The sequence below is a fragment of the Pithys albifrons genome, chromosome 18, assembly GCF_047495875.1.
Source record: "Pithys albifrons albifrons isolate INPA30051 chromosome 18, PitAlb_v1, whole genome shotgun sequence".
Classification (NCBI taxonomy): Eukaryota; Metazoa; Chordata; class Aves; order Passeriformes; family Thamnophilidae; genus Pithys; species Pithys albifrons.
In genome coordinates this window covers 7,174,207-7,194,697 of record NC_092475.1, presented here as the reverse complement: position 1 = coordinate 7,194,697, position 20,491 = coordinate 7,174,207, and the positions used below count along the sequence as shown (strand labels likewise).

Sequence of the window (20,491 nt, the reverse complement as noted above, 5' to 3'; positions counted from 1 at the left end):
CATCTTTGGCTTACACGCATGACCCACATTATCTTTGTGTGACAAGGCATCTTAAAAGGATGTGAATCTTTTATTTCTTCTTAAACCATGACTTTTCTGTGCTTTTTCAGACTCAAACCAGCTCCTAACATGCTAATAACTTGGGAGTCTCGGGAAAATGTGCAGCTGAGAATTGTGAGCCTGGATCCCACTGGTCCCTAATCCCTGCATCCCTGGGAAATGCTCTCATGCTGCTCCTCTCCTGCATCCACCTGTGGGTCAAGGCAGAAAGCTGGGGGCAGTTTGGCCACAGTTCATCATAGAATCATCATCACAGCATGGTTTGGGTTGGAAAGGACCTTAAAGTTCTTTTCTTTCCACCCCTGTCGTGGGTAGGGACATCTTCCACCAGCCCAGGTTGCTCCAAGCCCTGTCCAACCTGGCCTTGGACACTTCCAGAGATGGGGCAGCCGCAGCTTCTCTGGGCACCTGTGCCAGGGTCTCCCCACCCTCACAGGGAAGAGTTTCTTCCTAATCTCTAATCCAAACTTCCCCTCTGCCAATGTGAATCCATTCCCCCTTGTCCTGTCACTCCAGGCCCTTGGAAATAGTCTCTCTCAATCTTTCTTGTAGCTCCTTCAGGCACTGGAATGCCACAGTTAGGCCAACTTAACTGTGCCTTTTCTTCTCCAAGCTGAACAATCCCAATTGCCTCACCTTTCCCCACTGCAGACCTTGGGGGTTGCTGGTGTCAATATTAGTTCAGAGGGCTCAGGATTTGGCTGGTGGGTCACCTCCTTGGGACGTTTTCCACCCAGGCTCAACCATGCCAGGCTGTGCTCCCACAGGCACCTGCTCCCTCCTGCTCGAGCATCCTGGCAGAGCCCTGTATTGTTTTTGAAGTGTGTCTCTGGTTGTAAAGGTCACAGGAGCAGATTGCAGAGTGGGAATGTATTATCCTGCACCGTGGGACCAGTTACTTATTAAACCCTCTTTTCTATTAATAGCAAAACACCCTCAAGAGGTTGGGAGGGCAAGTTCAGCCAGTGCATTTTTCTACTGAAGGATGCCAAAAATAGACACACAAAAGTCCAATCCTGATGAAACTTTAACTATTTTTAGTAAAAAATCCCACATACTACACTAACTCTGGGAGCCCTGGAGGCACTGACCCCTGCTACCTGCGAGTTCCTCGGAAGCTGGAGAATAAATGATGTGTTAAAAAAAGCAGGTGAGCATGACTGACTTTATTCATAGCATCTCCTTTGGTAGTAATTCCAAATTAACAGATATCAAAGGTTTTTCTCTACTTTTCACCTTGTAAGCTGAAATGAAGTTCAAGGATGCTTTAATTTATATTTTTAACTGTAGTCAAAACGAATACAAAGCATTCATTTTCTCCATTCCCTTCCACAGGAAGAAAAAGTGACAAGAAGAAAAAGAATGTGTGAGAAAGGAGCTGTAGTGGCCATACCCTGCCTCCCCTTCACACCTGGAACACATTGCCAGGATTATGCATCATCACCTTGTCTAGACACATTCTGTACATTGTTTCTGTCCTCGAAGGAGATGAAAGGAGCTGCTACATGGCACATCTTTTGTTTGCTCTCAGCCCCTGGATGTCATTCAGCAGCAGCAGCAGGTTCATGCTCCCTTGTAGCCACTTTCCACATGGGCTTGCTGGGGCAATAACTGCCCAAACAAGCCTTCTGGCCCCACTTTGAGGATCTAGTTGGGGCAGAGTGTGTTTTCTTCATCACCCTGCCTGGTTTGTCCAGCTTGTCTCAAGGCAGATTTGGTGCAGGTTGAGCAAACAGCCTGGGGAATGGTAGAAAGGGGGTAGGTGAGACAGGCGGGCATGGCCAGGAGGGAAGGGAAAGGCACCTGAGAGGGTGAGACAAGCCCTGAGGGTGAGAACTGCTGGATCCTCCATTGCCAAGCAGCAGCACAAGGGAAACCTGGAAGGGTGCAGCATGAAATGGGAGGACAGCACTCTGAGGGGAAGCAGAGGAGCTTTTGGTAATGCAGAATTAATTGAGTCAAACATTGTTACCTGGGCTTTTAAAACATCTACCTGCTAAGTCACTATCAGTGACTATTTATGATTTTGATACAAGCTAAGGATATCATAAAGTCTTGCACAGACTGTTGGAAATGGCTCAGAGGGCAGGTTTCCCCCAGGAATGACACTAATTACAGTCTGGCCCTCATGCCAGGTAAGCAAGACCAACTCTGGATTAGCAGCTGAGAATAAATCAGTTGGCTCTGTGTGCACGTGCCACGGCTAGAGATGCAGGAAAGGTGCAATGGCTGCATTTTTCTGAAGGCTTGAGTGCATCCACCCACCAAAAATAGGTACAACCTTTGACAGAAGTCCAGTGTTAATTTTCTGATGAATACCCATATTCTAGTCAATGAATTGTTATTCCTTTTTACTCAAACGGTGTTTGTGTGATGACTTGCAAATGCCTGGCAAACATGTTTAATAAACTTCTGCATCTGATCATGGACTGTGTTCCTCCAGAGTCTCCTTGACTGTGTGAACAGGGTTTCCTGGAGCAAGTTAACTATCCAGTCAGGGAATGTGGGTGTAGAAGGATACCAAGATCGTATCTGTGAAGGTGGAGATGTGCCTGGTCTTCTCACACACGTGGTATCAATAGTTCACTCAGCATCTGCAAACCTTCAGAGGGCTGTCATTGGTGCTGCAGTCAGTAATCAAGGGTCAGTGGACCGTGAGGCCTTCAGAGACTTAAGTCTTTGGTGAAAAGGTGTGCTTTAAAGGTAGGCTCAAGAGCTTCCTGGACACTTTCTGCTCAGACCAACATTGTCCAAGGTTTTGATATGATTTAATGTTGATGACATGGGACTGGTGATGCTGTGCCTGAAGGTGTTTAGGCAGAGCTGCTTTCTGAAAATCAAAACATGCCATGAAGTTAAGGCAGTTTTCATGAAATGCCCTTTCAAAATGAAAATGAAAAGTTGTTGACATAATAATGTTGAAAACTACCACTTCAGAGCTTGACTGAAAGAAAAATCTTTGTCCTGGAATAAGTTGTTGTAACAGAGCTGCTTCTTCTTAGAAACAATTCCAAGTTTTGTAAAAGATCCTTTTCCACAAGTTTTGCAAAAGATTCTTTTTCCACAAATTTTGCATTCACCTGATGTCTTGTCTCTCCCAAATATTTTGCTAAAAATCCCAAAACCCACTTACTTAAAATTTTCATGTACAAAAGAATTTAAAATTGCCAGATTTAATTTCAAGTCCAAAAAGAACAGCAGAGTTTCCATTGTTCTTCAGGTGAAGTGAGAGGTCCCAGCCCTGTACAGGGTGCAGAGACACGGAGCTGTCAGCTCCAGCACACACCACACAGCACAACTTTCCTGCAGAGAGAAGGCCAAGGGCAGGACTTTGAGCAGATGCTTTGAATAGTGACCCTGGGTATGAGTACATGGGCATGTTTCTTGGCGACTTAACCATCCTGTGCAGCTCCAGCACCCCTGTCCCTCCCCAGCACAACCTGCCCTGCTCATGCTGCTGGCAGGGGTTGGGAGCCAGGGAATGCAGAGCCGGCTCTGCCCCAGCATGAGCCCCCAGGCAGCAGCTGGGGCAGCCAAACACAACATCCCTTCCCTCCCTTAATCCCCAGCACTCTGTCCCCACTCTCTGCCTCGAGACAGGCATGTTGGTGGTTGCCGTGTGACCTGTCTGAACACCCTCTGCTTTAACTTCTCCCAGGAACTGGTTATTGCCATTATACAGAATTCACACCTTCATCTCCCTGCCCAGAGGCTCTGATTTTCCCCAGAAATTCCAGTTGCTCCTTCAGCTCTTTTACCTGGTTGCCATTGACTCTTATATATAGCACAGTACTCTTCATGGCCCCAGAAATGTGTTTTCCAGTGGGTGCCAATCACAACCCAAGAGGGGCTCAGAGGAAACAGCAGCTTCTTGAGGGGCTGTGGAATATGCAAAGAAACGTGTTGTCTGTGTTTCTAAGGGCACCTGCCAGAGCCCTGGTGTTATCAAAGCACAGATCAAATACTTGGCACCAACCACATCCCTCCCTGAACAACTCCACCTGCAGGCAATAGAATATGCTATTTTTAATTATTTATTCCATTCATTTGAATCCACACATAAATAAAACTTCCCCACCCTGCAGTGAATATCTGTTACCTCTGGTTCCTCAAGCAATGAGCTGATCTAGTTTCCCTTTCAATTCTGCTTTTGGGCAAGAAAAACTTTGCAAGAGTTATGAATCAATGGTATTTGAAGGTACCTTCCTTGCTGGAAAATGTCCTCCCACACCTTCCCAACCCTTAGTTGCCAGCCTTGCCTCTGAGTGTGCCCCTGTGCTGGAATTTTGCTTTGCCCCTGTTCAGCAACAAGGATATCTCTTGCAATTAGTTCTTTTCTGATCTGTTCAAAACAGAGGGGACGTTCCTGAGAGGTTCTTACATATCCAAGGTGAAATATTTGGCATTTGGGAAATAAAAATAAATCCTGCTGACTTTAGATGGCTTAGTTTCTTCTAAATATTTAAGAACCTGAGCGTCTGCATCTCAAATTAATTGATTCAACACTCATATTTCTCCTAAAAGTGACCTTGGGAATCACTCTCCAGGTCAGTCTGTGCAACTTCAGGTGCAGTTCTCTGTTCCTTGGACTAATACAGGGCTGATGCAGTCAGAAAGGTGGTCTTACCCTCTCCATCTCCAGCATGTTATCCCCCAAACACATGGCCATGCCACCTTCCTGCTGCTCACTCCAGCAATTTTGAAGCCAAGAAGTGAGTCAGAGCAGCTCTAATCTCACTAAAACCAGCCTTGCAAAAAAGGATTTTTGTGTGGATCAAAGTCTCAGGACAGAAAGCAGGACACCTGAAACAAGAGGGGGTGAAGGACAACAGCCCACAATCAGTCTGTGAACCCACAAAGCTCCTTGGGGTGCAACCTCCACAGTTTATTGCAGGTGAACAAACCACACCTAAAACACTTCACCCAGCTCCCCTATCCTTTGGATTTGGTGTGAACAGCTCCCAGGGACAGGTCCTTTCCATTTCAGAAGAATTTCACTCCCCTCCATCCCTAATTAAAGTAGCTGCTGCCCTTGGTGCCTAAATCAAAGCATATAAAGAGAGCTCAATAAATGAAATATCCTTAAAATTATGGGCCTACATTCTTCTTGTAACTCTATGGCACTTTGTCTCCCTGAAAAATCCTTTTCAATCTGCACATAAATAAGTATTTAATAGACAGGCAGGATGAGCAGACACTTCCACGAAGCTGCAGCACTGCTTCTGGATTTCAGAAAGCTGATAAAGTGCTATTTCACTCCATTGCAAAGGTTTCCCTCAGTCTGAACTTCTTATCAGAGTTTTCAGGAGCAAGCACTTAGACATGAACTTTGAAATGCTAAACTTCTTTAGGAGAACCAAATGACTCGTAACTTACGGAGCCAAATTCCCACGATATGTCTTGAATTACAGAATCATTAAGGTTGGAAAAGATCTCCAAGACTGAGTCCAACCTGTCACTGATCCCCACCTTGTCCCCTAGCCCAGAGCTCTGAGTGCCACAACCAGTCGTTCCTTGAAGCTACAATGGAAGATGCCAGTAAAAATGTCCAGGAAGTTCAATCACCTGAGAAATTTCTATCAGTGTGTTCAGTCATTTCATGTAAAACATCTCCTGATGCCTTCTGATTTCTTCTCTTTACTGTTTTTCATTTTCTTTTAGTGGAGTGAAGTGCTTTGGAGCTTTTCACTTACCTTGAAATGAGATGCTGAGTGTGTGCATCACAAGGAGCAATGTGTACTTAAAGCCTTTCTTCCCTCTTGCTCTGTCTTTCAAACATAGCCAGAGGGAAGGCAGGACTCTTCAGGAGCACCAAAACTTGGCATCTCTGGAACAGAGAAAAAGGTGTGTATGATTCCAGCTATCTTGTCATCCTGCCCAGAGTCTTACTGTCAGAGTCTTCCTTATTCTACTGCAGCTCCCATTTAAAATTACTAAGATCTGAATCCCAGCTGGGGTCTCCTCCTGCACTTTCTGGTAGGACAGACAGTTTTATCCCATCAGCCCCAACATAAGGAGTTTCGTGTCTGCAGCCTGTGGTTGAACATTCCTGCAAAGCCACCAAAGCAGCTCCCAGTTCTGGGCCAAAGGGTGGCCTTTGCCCATGGTCTGAGTTGGCTTTTGGCTGACTCCTGATCAGATATGTGGGTACCTTTGCCCTGGCAAAAAGTGGGACAGGGCCTGATTCAGGCATTGACCTCGTCTGCAAAACTATTGGTGATTCCCATGGGTAGGACTGAGATAACAGTAAGGGCTTTTTTGCAGGAACTGGGAAGCCCAGATAAGTGCAACCCAAACTGCCTGAGGTTTCTCCAAGACTTTCTTCCATGATTTCCATTAAATTAAGAGTACATTTTCCTTTCTTCGCCTTGAGCCAACTCTGTGCTGCTGGAAGTCCATCTGGCAGTGAGGGAACCCTTTAATCTGAGGTAACTCAGACCTACACCATTCCCCTGCTTCTCTCCTATCTCCTGTTTTTATGTGGAACACAGTTCAACAGCAGGATGAATCAGATGTGACTGGCTTGATTTACTATCAGGTTTTGGGGCACCTAATTTGATAATGGAGGGTAAAGTATCACAAATGTGCATGTACCAATTTGGGGAGACCAAAGGGTAATTTGGCTGCTCCTGGTTCCCCTTTATTGCTCTGTTGCTCTCCCTGCCAGCAGCTGACTCTGCTTCCTTCCCTTTTGACACGACATGAGAAGGCTGGAGTTCACTCAACACATGGAACAATTAGAGGCAAAGAGTTCAAACTTGTCGAGAGGAACATGCCCAAGGAAGCACAGTATAATTTAGCCTGATTGTAAAATATATTCCATTCCACACTTGTTTTGACGTTGTGCCTTGGAGAAAAATATTGTGGTTTAGAAAGAGGTTTCATTGTTGCCTTCCCTGTCAGGAGGAGGATTGCTCCACAACAACTCAGCTCCATCCAAACCCCACAATATAAAGTTATCTAAAACTCCTTCTGCATCCAAATACTGCAGCTGGAGTTTAACTTGGTAGGTTGTTCCAAAGCCACAGATTAGTGATCATACAGTAAGACAAAAACTATGGACAAGAGTTGAAAGTTAATGTAGTCCTTCCTCTGCTTCCAAAGAAGAGAATAGAAGTACAGAGGAAAGTCCAAATAGGAATGATGTGAGTCATTAACACAATTCTGGGTGAACAGCAATACAGAAATATTCACACAAAAACCTGGGCTGTCCTGGGAAAAGTGCACTGTGACACTGAAGCAGCTCCCAGGTGCAGGCTCCATCCACACCAGTTCCACAACCCTGCCCAAAGAATTGCACTGGTTTCACAGTGGCTGACACCACTTTCATTTGAGTTTACATTCCCAGTGCCAACAAATGTATTGATGGTTTGTAGCTCAGAGTATGAAAGGGATTGAAGGCAGTGGGATTAAATTAAAACCCCGAGCTACAGCAGAGAGAGAGGAGGGTTGGCAGCCTGGACAGTCAGGACAGGACCTCCTGGGGCAAAACAATTCAGCAATTCTCTGTTTTTTCTCTCCCTTGAAACTTGAAATTCAAAAAATACCCAAGAAAAATGTAAGTGAATAAGGATAATGCTCAGTTTCCTAATATAATATTCCCACTTTTTCCCAAGCCTTGCTTGGAAGGATACAATGAAAAAATCTGAATGCAGCCACCCACACCTCAGTATATCAATCCACAAGTTATCAGAAGAATACACCCACCAAGAGAAAGAGATTAACAAACTGCTTCAATCTCAATAGGCCCTTTGTTTGAATTATCTGAAGTAAAAAGGCAGCTTTTTCTTCTAAAGCTACAACTCTTCCATGAGTTTTGAATCTGTGTGCCACGAACTGTTGGAAATTGTTAAACTTTCTCCTTCTATATAAAGTGACAATGCATTTAAAAAACTCACACAAACACATGCAGTCCCACTGAGATCAGAATGATGGTTCACATATTTAAAATTAAGAATCTGCTGAGCTGTTCTTCAAAAATTTGTCCTGAAATGGACTTTACCTATGAGAAATTAACAGAATTAATTTTTCAGATTTTGGGTTATTTGGCCCCATGAATTAAAGTCAGCATTGACACAGTTATGAGTTCTACCTCTGGCTGTTGAGCACAAAGGTCCCTGTGAGTGTGGAAGGAGGCAAAGCAGAACAGATTATCTGTCAGGTATCAGAGCAGTGAAAGGAGTGCACAGAGACTGACTCAGAGCCTCGGAACAGTCAGAGTATAATGAACAGAATCAAAGATGCCAGGTTGTCACTCCTGAAAACTGATGTTCTTCATCCACAAAAAAGCATGGATTAGTTGGCTCCAGCTTTGTTTACACCATTCCCACCAACATGCCTAAAGCCTGGACAGAATTGACTTCCTTTTGGATGGGTAGACCTTGTTCACTTCCTTGCTGAGAAAGCTAATACAGAGGCCAATTAATTCCATTTATTTTAAGATCCAACTACCTTCCTCTGAGGAGTAACTGCAGGAAATGCTGACAGGGAAGTAGTGCTGACAAGAAGATTGTGAATGAGCAACTCATTTCAGAGCAGCCAAGGACTGCACTGGGTTTATCCAGCTGGCCACAGGTGAAGGGTTTCAGAGACATTTATTAATCTCAGAGGCATCGTGCTGGGTTTCTCCTTCTGAAACACGAGGGGAAAGAAAGCCATGTGGGTTTCTTGATGTGGAAGTCTGGCTTGGTCATTCATTATCTGTGTTGTTTGATAATTACCTATTTCCCAGGGAAATTGCTTTGGACATTCACTTTGAGGTAGCAGATTAATGGAGTTCTTTGCAAACTTCAGGAACTTGAAAATCTACAAAGCTTCCGGAACACAATTTTCCAGGTCAGTGGTTATTGTACTTTCAGAAATCCAGCAGACAGCTCTCATTTGTACCTCAGCTTGCAGAGAATTAGTCTAAACCTTCCTCCCAGCAACACCTGTATAGATCTTTGAGGCCACGAAATTTAAGTAGCAAGAATTATAAGCAGTCCAGTAAGTATGAACCTGGGATTTACTACACAGGAGCAATAAAGGATGTTGAAACAGCTGATAACTGGGCTGTCAAGGTCAGTTCAACGAGATAACACCTCTTCTCCCTGGTTGTCTTCAGGAGTTAAATCATCAGGACATTTGTGAACAATGCGATATGCCTGGGATTGAACAAACTGTTTCTGTTTACTCTCATCTCATACTGACACAACTCCATTGGCTCGAATGGATAAGATTAGTTCATACTATAAGAAAAGACTTGGTGTGTATTATTGTCACACCATGAGCTCCCCAGGTTTACTGGGGATTGTTCTCCCAGCCTACCCTTCCCAGGGCTCCCAGATCAGTGTCAGCAACACAAGCTCCAGTCCCTGTAAGTGCACATGGCAATGTGATTTCAGGAGAGCACCATCCTCACAGTGCTGGAGGATCTCTCACCCCACCAGTCACTCAGACCAAGGCTGCCTTCCCTTGGAAAGTCAGAGTGGGATTTGACTGTCACATCTGCTCTTCATGTGACCAACAGCCTGTCAGTCACAGTGCTGCTGGAGGGCTTTTTGTCATATATATATTTCTTTTGATTCTTTTAATATATATTTCTTTTCAATCTGCAAAAGTTCGAATTATTTTCATCCTTCCTTGAAACTTTTTACAGATTTTATATGGTCATAGTGGCAGAGAAATGCATCAGTCCCATCCCTGGAGACTCAGTTCTGTGCATGCCAGGGAAAAACTGTGCCATGGATGCAGAAACTCCTGAGACAGCATTCACTGAGGTCTCACAGGATTATACCCAAGGAAAGGGCTGTAGGCATGGATTTAACCCATTCTTGGACACTGGGGTTGGTCTGGATTGAAGGAATAGCAATATCAGTGGCATAAAAAGGGTTTGGCACCAAAGCTCTGTCCTGCAGGGCTTAACTCTTCCTCCTTAACCCACGACCTGCCTTGCCAGGGCTGGATGGTGCCAGGCAGTGCCCACCAGACCCTTCCACCAGGAGTTGGGCTTTCCAACCAGCTCCCACTTGAGTGTCATAGTCCTCATAATCCACCAACTCAGGGTATCACAAAGCAGGAGGATTTTGCTGTTGAATTAAAGTAGAATTTGGTAGAATTTCCAGTTCAAGCCCACTGAGGATGTCAAGCAGAGGGATAAAAAGCACCACAGCAGCTTTTTTTTGCAAGAAATAGTCATGGAAGGCAAGATTTTTCTCAAGCTAAAATGACTTTATAATAAACTACACAAGACTAATTATAGAAAACAAAATATTTTATTACAAAATCGACTATTACCAAGTTGACTAGAAATATTCTGCTAATACATGAAATGCTTTATACATTGTAATATGGCTACATTACATGTCTGAGTGCAACAACAGAGGAGAACAAACAAAACACAGGAGACAGACCAACAAATGCTAAAATCTTGTATAATTGCAGAATGTAAAAAAAAAAACCAAACCAGTTTTCTATATATAAAGCTGAATTTGAAACTGCATCATGGGTAAAACTAGTGACCATAACAACTAATGCACAATATTACATGCAAGGCACTGGCAATTCTAACCTTTAGAGACAAATACTGCAATCTCCACAAGAAATAAATCTATTGCAATACTCAGGATCCTTATTTCCTGGGAAATTGTTCTTTGAAACATTCCTTTTACACTACTCATCTAATGTAGTAACTATCCTGTTAGGATAATCATCCTTTTACCGTGGCAGAACCCATAGGATTCCAGTGGTTCCATTTATGGATCAGGCCTTTTCATGCAATAAAAGGCCACTAAAGTTTGACAATAAAGGTGGGATAAAAAGGTTTGTGCAGGAGTTGGAGGCAAGAAACATCCTGGGTAAGAGCAGAGTGTGTGCCAGGCACAGGATTGTGTACAAACAGGCAAGAGGAGTAAATCCTGTTATATCCATTTGTCCTTATATTCTTGTCATATCAGCAGGAAAATACCCTTCTCTAATTACCCTAATTTTCAAGCCCTGTTTTTAGCCTCACTCCAGACTGCCGTCTCACTTCTCAGCTCAATCCCTGGCACTGCTGATTTGATAAGGACTATACCAGTTCCTCCTCCCTTAAACTGACTTCCCAAACTCTTCTGCCCTGAGCTGACAGGGCCAGTCCAGTGGTGACTGGGCCCAGACTGGGGGGCAGCTCTTTCCAAGCTGCTCTGCTGAGCCCTTGGAGCTGCAGCATTTCCCATGTGCAGCCTCAGCTCAGTCAGGAACTGTCCAGAGCTCCCTGTCCTGTCCAGCCTCCGCTGCACTGAATCCCTGCCTTTCCACAGGGATGTGGATGCATGTGATGTTTTTCTTTCCTTTTAACATTAGATGAGCTAACTAACCACATTTCCCCAAAAAAGCAGTCTGGGAGCTTTTCTTGGGCTGTTTCTGGCTCTTCAGTTGTTCAAGGGATGGGTGTTGCAATTCTTCACTGGTTGGTGGAGCCTCCATAGTTGTGACCTCTCCAGTCAATGCCCGTTTTTTTAAGAGGAAGCAGCAGCAAGGTTGTAATTTATTTTCTTCAAGCTGTGTTGAAGAGAAAAAAAATTTATATAGTGATTATTCCAAAGCAAACAGAACGAAACAAACATAGTTAGAGGAGTTAGTACTTGTATTATACTGCGGGATTTTTTTCCCTGTGGTTGGCCAGCACAAAAATATCTTCCACAGTATTTAAATATCACTTGATTTCTAATTTGAGGTCTTTATTCCAGATCCAATAAATAGTTTTTCAATTTAGATTGTTAGACAAATAAGATATTTTGTTAGCTCATTTGTGCAAGCTTGTGAGCAGAGAAAATCTCACATCCAATTTCATGCAACAAAAGTGTTTACTAAGCTACAGCATTGCATGACTATTTACAAATAGATTTTTCTTTGTCCTTCTACCTTAAATCAGGGTTTGTTTTCTAATCCTTGCAGGGCACTGTGTACTGTTCCTTCACTAGGGCTTTTTAATCTGTACATTGATGCTCAAAATCAAATGCTATTTTTCAGGAAATATCTTCTAGAAGTGCAGTGGGGAAGTTATAATATAAACATAATATGAAAAATATGATGGCTATTATTTTCTCCAACATTTTCCTATTTCTGATCTACATCATGAAGAGAAGATGTCTGCTTGGAGTATAAACTGACTTCAGAGCCATAAGGTATATGAAATTTGTCTTAGTACACAGAATATTTGCTGTTAAAACTATTAATGGTATTTAATCCTCCTCACAGTGTGAGGATGAAGATTAGACAAAGCCCTGTTGTCCTGCAGTCCCAGTTCCATGGAAACTCTCAAAGATGTGCCAGGCAGAGCCTGCTGTGCCCGGAGAGTCTTGTGGACCCACCTGAGCGCCTGTGGAAGGCGATGGGCAGTGCCCGGCTGGGAATGAGGATTCCCGAGTGCAGAGCCTCCACCGGCCTCGTGTCAGTGGCCACAACGTGGTACTTGCGGATGAGCTGAAACACAAACGTTTGCATCGGTGAGTTTGGGCTCCCAAACCTGATTAGCTGCATGTGCTCCAAGTGCCTTGTGGGGGGTGTTTACCCAGCAAAGGGCGAGGTGCAGCTGCAGCTCTGCCACGCGGCGCCCGATGCACATCCTCTTGCCCAGCCCGAAGGGCACGTGCGAGAAGGGCTGGATGAGGCTCTTGTGGAACCAGCGCTCGGGTCTGAACTGAGCCCAGCCACTGAAATACTCCTCACTGCAGCCCAGGGCATGGCTGTTTATCATCAGCACAGTCTAGAAACAAAGCAGGAGAGAGAGAGAGACTCATTACAAAGTGCCAAGTGATTCAGCTCACTGAGGGGAAAAAATAATGCAACAGTAAAAGCGAGGCAGTTTCCTCAGAAGATGCTGTGTAATTTCCCAAAGGTTAATTTGAATACAGAAAAGTTGCTGGTTTCCTCAGAAAACTGTGGAAAAATTGGCAAAAAAAATTTGAAATAGCACAGCAAATGTTTTCAATCAAATATTTGTCTGAATCCAACAGCAGTGCAGGCAAGTGTGGTTTGAGTTTATTGGAATCCTTGGTGTGAATTCCTCATTCCTTATCCTGGGACTCATGCTCTGGCAAAGCCAGTTGGAGACTGAAACATGACCAACCTCTGTGGTTTTTAAGAGAGTTAATAAATGGTAAAACACCCTAGTAAGCTGAATTAGTTGCCTTACCCCTTTGGGCAGCATGTAATTTCCCAGAACCATCTCTGTGTCGATGGTGCGAGTGGTAAATGGTACTGATGGGGTTAATCTGCAGGGAAAGAAACACATTGGGTTAAATTTCCAGCCTTTTTTCTTCCTCTGTCTCTCACAGTTCACCTTAAACAACCAGATGAATCAAATTATATGTACTAGAAAATTCTTTCTCCCCTGGTACCCACAAGCTGGTGAAAACACTTGGTGATTGTTTTGCTCTCATTTGGGAATTTTACCTCATGGATTCTTTCAGACATGCTTTCAGGTAAGGCATATTCTTCAAGCTCTCAGCACTTGGAGCCTCATTAGCAGCCAAAACACTGTTTATTTCCTGGAAAAGCTTCTGCTGGACTCGTGGATTGCGTGAAATGTTGTACAGAGCCCACAGTAAACTATTTGCTGTCTGAAAAAAGGACCAGAAAGAAATGTAAGACCTCCATTTGTGGTGACTGAAGGAAGAAGTTGCCAAAAGCTCAGTGGCTGGACACTGATTTATGGTATTTTGAAAGCCTATGGGATCATGAACCACCAAGGTTGTTCTCTAGGAAGGATGAGCAGAAGAACAAATGATGATTTCAGGTAAAAATTCCTTTGCCCTTGGGCCAGCAGAGCAGGATTAGCTCCCTCCAGGGGTGGTGGTGATGGTTTCTGGCAGGGTTGGAAGCCCTTGCAAAGCCACATTTACCGTCTCCACTCCAGCAATCTGCAGCTCAGCGATGGCAGCGTAGAGCTCCTTCTTGGAGAGTTGTCCCCCCGAGTAGAGGTCACACAGGAAATCCTCCCCAGGGTTGGCAGAGTGTTTCTCCAGCCGACAGTCGATGGAGTGTTTGGCTGAGGAGGGAGGAGCAGTGGGGTGATTAATGGAAAATGGCTGAAAACACCAGAAAAATAACAACAAAACCGCGTCTGACGTGCAGGATTTTGAAAGCAGGTGCCAAGCTGAGCTCTTTTTTCAAGCAGTGAAGAAATAGTATATTTATACTGAATTAAGAATGGTATTTTGGCTTTTTACACAAAAAACTCAGTCCCAAAAAATCTTTTGAACAGGCAGAACTCCTGCAAACCATTAGGAATTGTGCTTTCTTAAATTAGGAAAGGAAATCAGTGACACATGGAGGGAAATATTCAGCAAACAGAAAGGCAAGTGTGTGAAATTTAGTACCTTGGGTTTTCAAAGGGGATTAAGGTGTTAAAAAATCAAAGAGACTTAGCACTCAGACTCCCTGGGGGGAAATGTAAACCTTTGATTTACAAGGGGAAGGCACAAAGAGATGCCAAATTTCTACATGCTGGGTTGATTTTGAAATATAGAGAGCTAGATTTTGCCCATGAGTACCCCAACTGTTAAAACCAGTTCCTAGTAAGGAGTTATTCATGTCAAGTGAAGGTGTTAAACTGTTTTTTCTGAACAAAACTTGCTTAAAGTGTCTCTCCTAAACCCCATAAACTAAGAAGCAATAAAATGTGTGCACGTGTGGCTGGCATGGCCAAAAGTTCTGCAGTATCAAGCACTCAAATACCTGAGGGAGATGAATCCCTCAGTGTTACAACAATCCAAGGGCCAAAAGTCTTCTCAATTTTTACTTACAGCTGTCACTCTTCAGCAAAATATGAAAAACACAAACTTAAATTTGTATTTGCAGTTAAATTTTTTTAACCTTGAAGGCCAACTCATCTTAAGCAGTCAAAAACAGTTGCCAAAAAGCTGAACTGTACCTATAATTTAAATTGCTTCTCTTTTAAGATTTACAGCTGTATTCCAGGGTGATCACAAAACCTATAGTTTCTTTTTTTTTTTTCATTTTTTCCCTTGTCTTTTCTTCTTTGTTACAGCAGTTTTTGTTGCATATAAAATTCTTGTTTCTCAAGAAAACAACTCCCTTTAAGGGAAGTCCCTTTTCTCACTCATATCCTTGTCCTTAAAGAGATTATGGACTTTCTGGCTGTTTACTTTTACAAAAAATTAAAGTGGATTTAATTGCTGGCTCCCAAAATTGTGGGACTTCCCTGGGAATTAAGTGTTGTCCCACAACCAGACCTGAGTGTTGGCCATAAAAAAACTGTTCCCATGTTGGAATGGGTCTGCGTTTAGTGCAGCAAAGCTGTGTCAGTCCTTGCTGAAGTGATTAACAGCAGCAAAGAACAGTTGCAAGGATGGAGAAAGTTAATTCCACCAAGGAGGAAACAAAGATAAAGAGCAAGAAAAGAAATTGTGTTTAAAACAATAACCTGTTTTAAATATATCATCCCATGCTTTAGTATGAGCTTGCCAGACTTTTGTGTTCAGCCCCTTGTGAAGTTCCACAGGGGTCACCATCATCATCCCAAAAGTAGCCATCATCTGTGGTGGAGAAAGAGTTTGGGAAATCTTTCTTTAATCACTCTACTTGCAACCTTGGGACAAAATGAGACTGTGAATAGGAGGCAGTTCTCAGAAAGGCAAGATTCCGGCAGATTTTCCATCCTGGGCACAAAGGATGGGCCTCAACCTACTTAGACTGTATCCAGCTAAAAGTTAGGGACAGCCAGTGAAGGATAAGTGGGTTCTCCAGAGGGCAATGCATCCCGTCTATTGTAGGCACCTGTTTAGAATGGGACAGGCTGCCTTTTGGCAGTGCCTCTCTCTGCCTTGACAACAGATAGAGCCAAAAAATCAGGCAGGGCTGGATGCCTGTCTTTTCAATGACTAAAATTAGGCAGGTTTGTATCACCAGAGCCCAAGTTGCAGCAAAATGCATGGCAGGTTTGCTTGCAGGAGCGAGTAACCTCCAAATCCAGGTATTTGCATGACCCCACCCACCCCCCAGCCCCACCCAGCACAGAGCAGCGTTGCACAAGAGGTGTCTCAGAGGGAGAGGAGGCTGAACCAACCAACCAGCCTGTCCCTGTCAGTTCTCCCTGTCAGGTTCAGGCATTTCATAAATGAGAGAGGCAGATGTTCAGGATTAGCTTTGCACTTCTAAGTGTCACTTTGGATGTGCAAAGCTGCCAATAGGTAGCACAGAAGCCTGAGTTGCTTTTTTCAGGTGACTCATCTAAACTGGTGCCTCTCATCAGCAGTAAGGGTAAAAAATCATTACAGTCCCAGTAAAGACCCTTCCATACCGTTTTCACAGCCTTGATGAAGTTCAAACTTTCTTCTTCCACATCCTCCTGCAGGAGGCCAAACCTCTTTCCATACAGCACCAAACAGATACCTGTGGTTAAGCAATATTACGATTAAATGATATTAAAAAAAGTGTGGCCACCATTTGTCAAGGAATGGCTTGGATTATCCTTCTGAAAAATGGTCTGTGATGCAGACCTGTGAGAGCAACCTTTTCTAAACACCTTCTGCCTGTTTCCTTCAGACCCAAAGAGGGTATCCAGCTAAGGGGCCTTTACAGCAACACTTCTTCACAAATTAAGAGCACCACTGACAACCTCATGGGCAGCAGATCATTGTGACAAGCAAGGCTGGCATTATTCAATAAATAAGATACAAGGCAACTCTACTGAAGAGAACTGAGTGGCAGGAAAACTGGACCTGAAGAGGCCATCTCCTGCAGCATTCCCTGGGCCACCTCCTCCAGCATTCCCTAGCCCTTCCCACAGGCAGAAACCACTAGCAAACACTGGCAGCATCCCACACTCCATCAGTTTCCATCTCTTTCCACTTGCCTTTTCTCCTTTTTTAAAAAGCTGCTGTTTCTTATTTGTGCCTTTCCAAAGGCAGCCATCACCACTGACAGGGCAATGAAACCACCTTCAGGGCCTCAGTGCACAGGCTGCTGAGCTGAGCCAGCTGAGAGCAGACAGGTCTGCAGAGCTCGTTCAGCAAAACATCATACCCCTCCTGTCCTTTTGGGAACCACTGAGGCAGTTCCTTCTGCTCTAAGTCACTCCTGGCACATTCTGTACTCTGAAAGGGTTCTAAGGATGCAGGATCCTGTCTTGGTAACTTATTTCAGTGCTTCTCAATCCCAACATAAACATTTCAAATGGCATTTTCCAATTTCTGTCTGCAATGAACACTTCTTCACTTTTATTGGATCATTTCCTTGATCTTGTGCTGCTGATAATTAACAAATATCAGGTGGACAAAATAAGTCCATCCTACTCTAGATAAATGCACTATGATTCCCTCAAGTTTTGGATTTATAAGTCATTAGAATATTTGATTCTTTTTTATAAGCCAGACAGATGACCAGACAGAAGAGTTTGTGTAGCTGTAGATGAATTTTGCACATGTGCTGGTAGTCCCCTGGCTGTTCTGCAACTCACTTGCCATGGTATTGTAGCTGACAGGTTGGAAATAAGCAGACAATGCATTCAGCCCTGATCACACTTTAACTGAAATGCCATGGCAGGTGCACCACACTGAGGCAGAAAATCACTTACTTTCAAAGGACCATTTGTTGAATTCTGAATAGACATCTTTCATCTGTCCATTGTGGTTACATAGTTCATCTATCCTGTGCATGAAGTCCTCTAGGACCTAAGCAGTGGAGAGACAAGGAAGGATAAAATGGCATCAGCTAACAGAAAACCTGTGTAATTCAGCATTTCAGCTGTCTTTTAAATAGATAACAATCTTCCCTAAGAGAGGAATCCTTCTGTTTCCTGTTCTTTGTACAAGACTCAACTCCCTCTGTGTGAACATAGGTTTGGATTTTACAGACTCTTGTGCTATCACTGCTTGTACTTCCACAAACTGAGCTTTCCTCCACAGGGATGAAATGCTTCACTCTGGGATAACACTGGAGTTTCACAATAAAGAGGATTAAGCTGCTTATCCCAGATGCTCCTCAAACTCAATGAGCAACACAGAGGTTAAGGAGGGAGGTGTTCCCCGATGAGGGGAACATAAGAATGAAGGAGTAAAGGGAAAAACTACGGAATGCAAGAAAAGCAGGCAAAAACTGCAGGAGCCTGTATAATTTTGGAAAATTCTTGTTCTGTGGAGATAGATAGTCTCAACTACAGGTTTCTGTGTATTCTCTCCTTTGGTCAGACCCTGGCAATAAGTTTGTATTTTTTGTTCCCTGAATGATCTGAGTATGAACTCGTGGCCTTATCACTGTAGAGCATGAGATATCCAGAAGAACCGGACCTGCTTTTATCCCCCAGGTTTCCAGGGGGAAGAGGAAGGATTTCTCAAAGCCTGGTACCTCATTGATCGTCGTATCCAACTTCACAACTTCCCTGGGTTTCATTAATTTCTTTTGAAGGGCACTTCTTACCCTTTGCCAGTCCTTTCCTTCCCTAGGTTGAGATAAAGACAGCATGGTTGGAAAGTGAAAGACTTAAGAACGAAAGAAGAACCGCCCCCCCAACTCTCAGCATGTGCACCACGACATCCCTGATACTTCATGGCACCGACGCGCTCCTTGGGGAGGGGGATGAGACCCGAGAGCGCGGCCCGGGGAGCGGAGGGTGGCCTGGAGGCGGCTGCAGAATCCCGCAGGCACCTGGAATCCGCCCTGACCGCACCGGCTCCCCCGCCCCGCAGGGACCAACCGGCCGTGCCGGCACCTCCCCGGGATGCTGCGGGTGCCACTTACAGGATGAGCAGCCCGTAGCCCTCGTCGCGATAGTCGCGATAGGCTTTCCAAGGCTTGATCTCGAGGCGCTGGGGGCAGGCGCTCTCCCGGCGGTACAGAGCTTCCAGGAGGCAGGGCGCTGCGATGTGCACCGAGTCGAAAGCGCCCAGCTTCATGCGGAAAATCTTCCCGAACCTCCTGTGGTACTCAGCCTGGAGGCGCGGGAGAGACCCGCGCCGTGAGTGCCGGGCGCTCCCCTCGCCGCAGCATCTTCAGCCCCATCCCCATCATCCCCATCTTCATCTTCGTCTCCATCCCGGTCCCGCTCCTTATCCCCGTCACCATCCTCATTCCCATTCCCATCCCCATTCCCATTCTCATCCCCATTCCCGTCCCCATCCCCATTCCCCTCCCCATCCCCATTCCCCTCCCCATCCCTATACTCATCCTCATTCCCATCCTCATCTCCGTCCCCATCCCTTTACCCATTCTCTTCCCTGTTCCCGTCCCCATCCCTATCCCCGTCTCCATTCCCATTCCCATCCCCGTCCCTCTCCTTATTCCCATCCCCATCCCCATCCCCACCGCTCCGCCGCCTCACCAGCGTCTCGTGCTGCCTCTTGAGCCCCCCCTTCCACAGCACGTCGGGCAGGCTGCCCATGAGGGGCCAGCTGGGGGGCCCGGGCAGGGTCTCCGCGGGCCGCAGAGCGCTCAGGGAGGACGCGGGGGCTGCGCGGCCGCAGGTGCGTGCGGGGAGCCGGCGGAGGAGGGTGATGCTGCAGCCGCTCATGGTGACAGCCGCGGTGACAGCGCCCGCCCGCTATAGGGACATTTATAGCAGCCGGAGGTGCTGGACTTTCATCGGGGCCAATGGCAGCCCTGGGTGGGGTGAGGTGGGGCGGCTGCCCCGGCCCGGCCCGCGGAGCCTGCAGGGCAGGCGGTTCATGAAAAGGTTCAGGCGAGGCAGGAGGGCACCGTGCCAGCACCAGCCGCGCCTCCACCCGCTCCCGACCCGCCGGGTTCCCGGGTCTGTGCGGCTCCGACCCGCCGGGATGCCGGCGATGCGCGGGGCTCTGCTCCCCCAAACTGCCGAGGATGCGCGGGGCTCTGCTCGCCCGAACTGCGGAGGATGTGCGGGGCTCTGCTCCCCCGAACTGCCGAGTATGCGCGGGGCTCTGCTCCCCCGAACTGCCGAGGATGTGCGGGGCTCTGCTCCCCCAAACTGCCGGGGATGCGCGGGGCTCTGCTTCCCCGAACTGCCGAGGATGCGCGGGGCTCTGCTCGCCCGAACTGCCGAGGATGTGCGGGGCTCTGCTCCCCCAAACTGCCGGGGATGCGGGGCACGGCACCGCTCCCTGCCCAGGCTGCCCGGCGCCCTTGCGAGCGCTCTTCTAAAGAGCCCTTTTTATTATATTTTATTTTTTTTAAATTCGGCTTTTTACAGCCAGGGCTCACCTGCGGAAACGCGGAGGGGCTGTGATGTTCATCCTGCACTGCACAGGTGGCAGAATAGTTCAGTCTTCCCTCAGTATTTGAGCTTTAAAGTGATGGAATGAAAAATTGCAGGGAGCTGAGGAATAGCAAGTTGTGGTATGTGGACTGCTCTTCCCCTCCTGGGCTGACTAACCTTTATGGAAAGGGCATGTGATTTATGGAAAGTACATCATCAGAGAAGGCAAAATTCCCTTCACTACGAGTGTTGTTAGGCATTAAATTCTGACAAAAATCT

The 20,491-nt window shown here is 45.7% G+C and overlaps 1 protein-coding gene across 1 annotated transcript; it reads right to left on the bottom strand.

Annotated features, from left to right (window-relative positions):
• Positions 1-10,294: 10,294 nt before the first annotated feature.
• On the bottom strand, positions 10,295-19,658 carry CYP24A1 (cytochrome P450 family 24 subfamily A member 1). Its single transcript, XM_071572733.1, has 12 exons — positions 19,364-19,658; positions 18,784-18,974; positions 18,391-18,484; positions 17,621-17,717; positions 16,346-16,437; positions 15,470-15,581; positions 13,926-14,071; positions 13,477-13,643; positions 13,217-13,295; positions 12,593-12,787; positions 12,393-12,504; positions 10,295-11,580 (listed from the first exon to the last, which is right to left on the bottom strand). Exons 1-12 carry the CDS (start codon positions 19,550-19,552, stop codon positions 11,576-11,578), a joined length of 1,479 nt encoding a protein of 492 aa, XP_071428834.1. The 5' UTR covers positions 19,553-19,658; the 3' UTR covers positions 10,295-11,575.
• Between the last annotated feature and the right edge of the window lie 833 nt (positions 19,659-20,491).

What these genes read in the sequence shown, in the direction of transcription:
- CYP24A1 (XM_071572733.1), bottom strand. Translation starts at nt 19,552, where the DNA reads ATGAGCGGCTGCAGCATCACCCTCCTCCGCCGGCTCCCCGCACGCACC. An exon ending in AGAGGCAGCACGAGACGCTG is followed by an intron (nt 18,975 to 19,363) that starts GTGAGGCGGCGG and finishes CCGCGCCTCCAG; the next exon opens with GCTGAGTACCACAGGAGGTT. An exon ending in AGATTGCTGGAGTGGAGACG is followed by an intron (nt 13,644 to 13,925) that starts GTAAATGTGGCT and finishes TCCTTTTTTCAG; the next exon opens with ACAGCAAATAGTTTACTGTG.